The following is a 4,357-nucleotide window of genomic DNA, read 5'->3' on the forward strand; positions in this document are numbered from 1 at the left end:
AAATTTTAAAAATTGTACATGTGTTATGCAGCCATTCCACATGTGAACATTATGTGCTGCAAGCATATAGTGATAAAGAAAATCATCTAAAACTAAAATGAAAATGGATTAGATACAATTTATTCAAGAACAAAACAAGACCAACTCTTGGATTCCATATTGCTGAGACAGCCTTTCACATGAACAGGGTACAGGAGGAAAACAGTGCTTACATTGAGCTACCTTCCTCCCAGTAGTGGAAATAATAAAGTTAGATCTTCGAATATTACTGTTAAGACTCTACCTCCACATGTTCACAGATGAAAAGGCTCAGGATAAAAATGGGCTTGCTTGTTTTATCTGAGATGATTCTTTTTTTTTTTTTTTGCACCACAATGTTTTATTTCAACCTTCAAACAACATAAATAGGTGACAATTTCTGACGTTGAATCATGCAACACTAAAGGAACAACAACAAAAATCAACACAAAGAAAATCATTTTTAAAAACACAAGTACTTCACATTTTACAGCAGAGCTCGGCAGGGCCAGCCAGTACTCTGGCCAACTGCTTCAACAACAGGGTCAGAACAACCCCTTGATCAGAACAAAATCTTATGTTTTCTCCCTGCTCCAAGTCCCTACAGCCCTTGCTGCTCTTCTCAGACTTCTGTAAACTTGATCTTCAAATGTAAGCAGGAATTGTGCGTGATCATAAAGCTACCTAAACAAAAACAAAACAAAACAAAGCAGCAGAGAAGTAAACAGAGTTTCCTGTAAGGCATCGGGAGGTCAACGCTGGCTGGGCCCTTCATTTCACCAACTTCAAAGTTTTGATTTTAATTTCTCAGCAAACCCAATGTTCAGAAGAAGCTTAACCAACAGGCTCAAGTCAAAAGTGTCAAAGACAGTCCCACCCCTCCCCTTCCCTCCATTTTTTTGGTAAATATTTTATATAAAACATGAAATCAAGTTCTACTTTATATAAAAAAGTATGTTTAACAGTAAAAATATATATTTTTAAATCTCTTTTTTTAAAAAGACATATAATAACAATACTTCAGAAGACTGGATCTAATCCACTGCCCCTCCTTGCGGCCAGCTGTCCACCCTGGCACAGTCACGTTAAGGCGAAGGCTGCAGGAGGCACTGTGTCCACCATGACGCGGCTGGAGACTCAAAGCGAGCGTTCCGCTCCCTGCAGGATCAGCCGTGGCCTCTCCCATATATCCACTGAGCTGTCCTGCATCCCAAAGTAGACTTGCTCTGCCATGTTGATGAACAGGCCTGTGTCCACCACACCTGGATCATCTTGATAGCTGTGTTCACTTCATTCCATTTGTGCACCCGGTCCAACTTCCAGTCCAGGATGAAATTCCCATTGTCTGTCACCACAGGACCTGCCTTGTTGATGGCCATCCGAAGCTCAACTTCACCCCCAAACTTCCGGGTCACAGCTTGGCTCACTGGGACGTAGGCCATCGAGATGACCTCAAGAGGGATTCCCTTATGCCACTGATCCCCAAGGTTCTTTGAATTTTTCCTGAAGTCAGCGATCACGATGAAGTGGCTGGCATAGCCGGCCACAATCTTCTCCTGAGTCAGGCAGCCCCCACCACCCTTGATAAGGTTGAGGTCAGCATCCACTTCATCAGCACTGTCGATGGCAAGGTCTATCTCTGGGTGTCGGTCCAGGTCGCTGAGGGGCAAGCCATACTGCAGGATGAGCTGCCGGGCCTGGAAGGAGGTAGGGATACAGACGACGCTCAGATTCTCCTCCTTCACTCTTTCCGCGATTTGCTGCACAGCATGGACAATTGTAGAACCCCTTCTGATTCCCAGAACTTGGTTATTCCTCACGTGGTTCTTCACCGCCACATGGCCCGCCAGCTTCTTGGCCTCCTCGGCCTTGGACATCGTGGAACAAGCCGGGCGGAGGCTGTTGGAGCCCCGGCCGCTGGTGCGAGAGCATCCCTTGCTGCCAACTGAGTCCGACTGTCTCTGAGGTGATTCTAATGATTTAAGCACCTTAACATTTTGAGCAGAAGAGGGATCCAAAGAGAAGGGTAACACATGGGCTTCAGGGCTCTTGGCCTGGCTTCTGTCACCTCCAAACTCCTCTGCCCAGTGCTGTGGTGATAAAATGGACAGAAGAGTGGATTGCTGTCCTGTTATCCATAATGACCATAAGTTTTAGAAAATGTCTTTGTAAGATACATGTTTCTGAATTATTAAAGGATTCCCTCTCTATATAACCTGTTATTGGGCCAGAGAGATAGCTCAGCAGCATAAGCGCCTGCCTCGCAAGTGCCAGGTCCCAAGTTTGGTCTTCAGTACCACTAAATAAATAAATAAATAAATAACCTGTTATCAAAGCATAACCAAGTCTCTTCTGTTGATTGCAGTTCATGTTTTGAAAAGGGGACCTTCCTTTATTTCAAATTTCCAAAACAGAGTCTCCATGAGGTTAACATAAGGGAAACATAAATGTACACACAAAATGGTTGTGACCTGTTCACTGAAAGCCATTTTTTTTTTTAATTTTACAAGTTCACTTGATTGACTTTGTCAGTGCTGGGTCTTGGAATGCACAGTTATCAGCCCATATGTCTGAGAAGCACAGAAACTCCACAGAGGAGCACAGGGTTTTGAAACTGAAAACTCTGGAACCAGTGTAAGAGTTAATTATTCATTCTGCAAATAGCAACTGCATTTTATCTTCAGTGACCCACTGGCACATCACATAGTACCACCTCTGTATGGGGTAGGATGGCTAAGATCTGTATACCTAAGGGAAAGTAACGGCCAAGACCCTGTCCTCCCCTGCTGGACTACAGTGGTCAGGTAATCCAGCCATTGACATGGACTTGGCCTTTTGGGCTTTGGTGGAGGTGCTGTCCAAAGTCAGCAGAGAGTAGCTTCTCTCCATCCAGTACATTCTTCCTGACCAGTCAGAGCAAGGCAATGGTTGTTTGAGAATGAAGCTGGAGCCCAAGCCCAGGCCCTGTGAGTGTATAGGAGAGCTTCCGGCTCCCTTCCACCCAGAGGAACTCTCAAACCAAAACCCAGGCACACCGCATGAGTGAGACCCTCTGCCACACACTCAGGACTCCTCTGGAGATGCCTCCCACCCACAACCCCACTGAGTGAGTGAAAACTTCTGCCAGGCATTGGGGGGGATACCACAGATGCAGCCCAAGCCCAGGCCCAGTGAGTATGAGAGAGAGAGTTTTCGGCTCCCCTGCACCTGCAGGAACTCTCTGGACCAAAACCCAGGCATGCCACATAAGTGAGACCCTCTGCTGCCCTCAGGACCTCTCCAAAGCCTTCCTGCCCCCGCAAGTCTACCAAGTGAGTGAGAACTTCTGTCACGCATTCGGGAACCCCCAGATCCAACCCAAGCCCAGGTGCAGCGAGTGTGTGGAAGAGCTTCAGCACTCCGCTGTGCCCCCTGGGGCAGGGGCACAACAGAGGGGCACAACAGGTTCACTTCCAAGGGCTGCATCAGGAAGGGGCTGAGCACAACAGCTAGACCCGAACCAGGCACAACTGGATAAATTCAAACTTAATAGATCTGCACCCAAATTTCTTTAAGTGCTAAGGTTGTAACTGCACCAAAGCCCTACACTAAATGTCAAAGGTCAGTGCTATACAAAATCACAAAGAGAAGGAACAAAATGCAATTTCAGGCTTTGAGCCAAACCAGAACAAGGGCAGAGGACACTAGCTCAGCTGAAATGTATGAATTAATAGCATCTGAAATAAAGAAACAATAGCAGAAAGGTATAGAAGAACTCAGATCACAATCAATCTCTGAAATAAAAAAAGAAATCACTGAATTACTAGTATCAGAAGAAAATAAACAACAGCAGAAAGTACAGAGGAACTCAGATCAGGATTAATCTCTGAAATAAAAAAGAAATCTCTGAATTAATAGCATCTGAAGTAAAGAATAAAATGCACAAACATATACAGGAAATCAGAACAGAAATAATCTCTGAAGTAAAAGAATTAATAACTGCTTCTAAAGAAGACACTGATAAAAGAAGAGGAAATTAGAAAAGTGACAGATTCCTTGAGTGAGCAATACAGAAAGAAATCTCATGAAGCAAAGTCAAAGAGATATAAAGGGATTCCTTTCTGCTTGTGGACACCGCGGAGGAAGCATCATCAGGTTCTCTTCCGACTGCCGTCATGTCTAAGTCAGAGTCTCCCAAGGAGCCCGAACAGCTACAGAAGCTCTTCATCGGAGGGCTGAGCTTTGAAACAACTGATGAGAGTCTAAGGAGCCATCTTGAGCAATGGGGAACACTCACAGACTGCATGGTAATGAGAGACCCGAACACCAAGCGTTCCAGGGGCTTTGGGTTTGTCACTTA

At 45.2% G+C, this 4,357-nt stretch overlaps 1 protein-coding gene across 1 annotated transcript; it reads right to left on the reverse strand.

The window, feature by feature from the left end:
• Positions 1-795: 795 nt before the first annotated feature.
• LOC101575305 (ribose-5-phosphate isomerase-like) lies at positions 796-1,922 on the reverse strand. The gene is given in 2 exon segments (XM_012512957.2): positions 796-1,286; positions 1,289-1,922. Coding segments are annotated over 2 exon segments (738 nt in total). The 5' UTR covers positions 1,896-1,922; the 3' UTR covers positions 796-1,155.
• Between the last annotated feature and the right edge of the window lie 2,435 nt (positions 1,923-4,357).

Source organism: Octodon degus, unplaced genomic scaffold (assembly GCF_000260255.1).
Source record: "Octodon degus isolate 3935 unplaced genomic scaffold, OctDeg1.0 scaffold00295, whole genome shotgun sequence".
NCBI lineage: Eukaryota > Metazoa > Chordata > Mammalia > Rodentia > Octodontidae > Octodon > Octodon degus.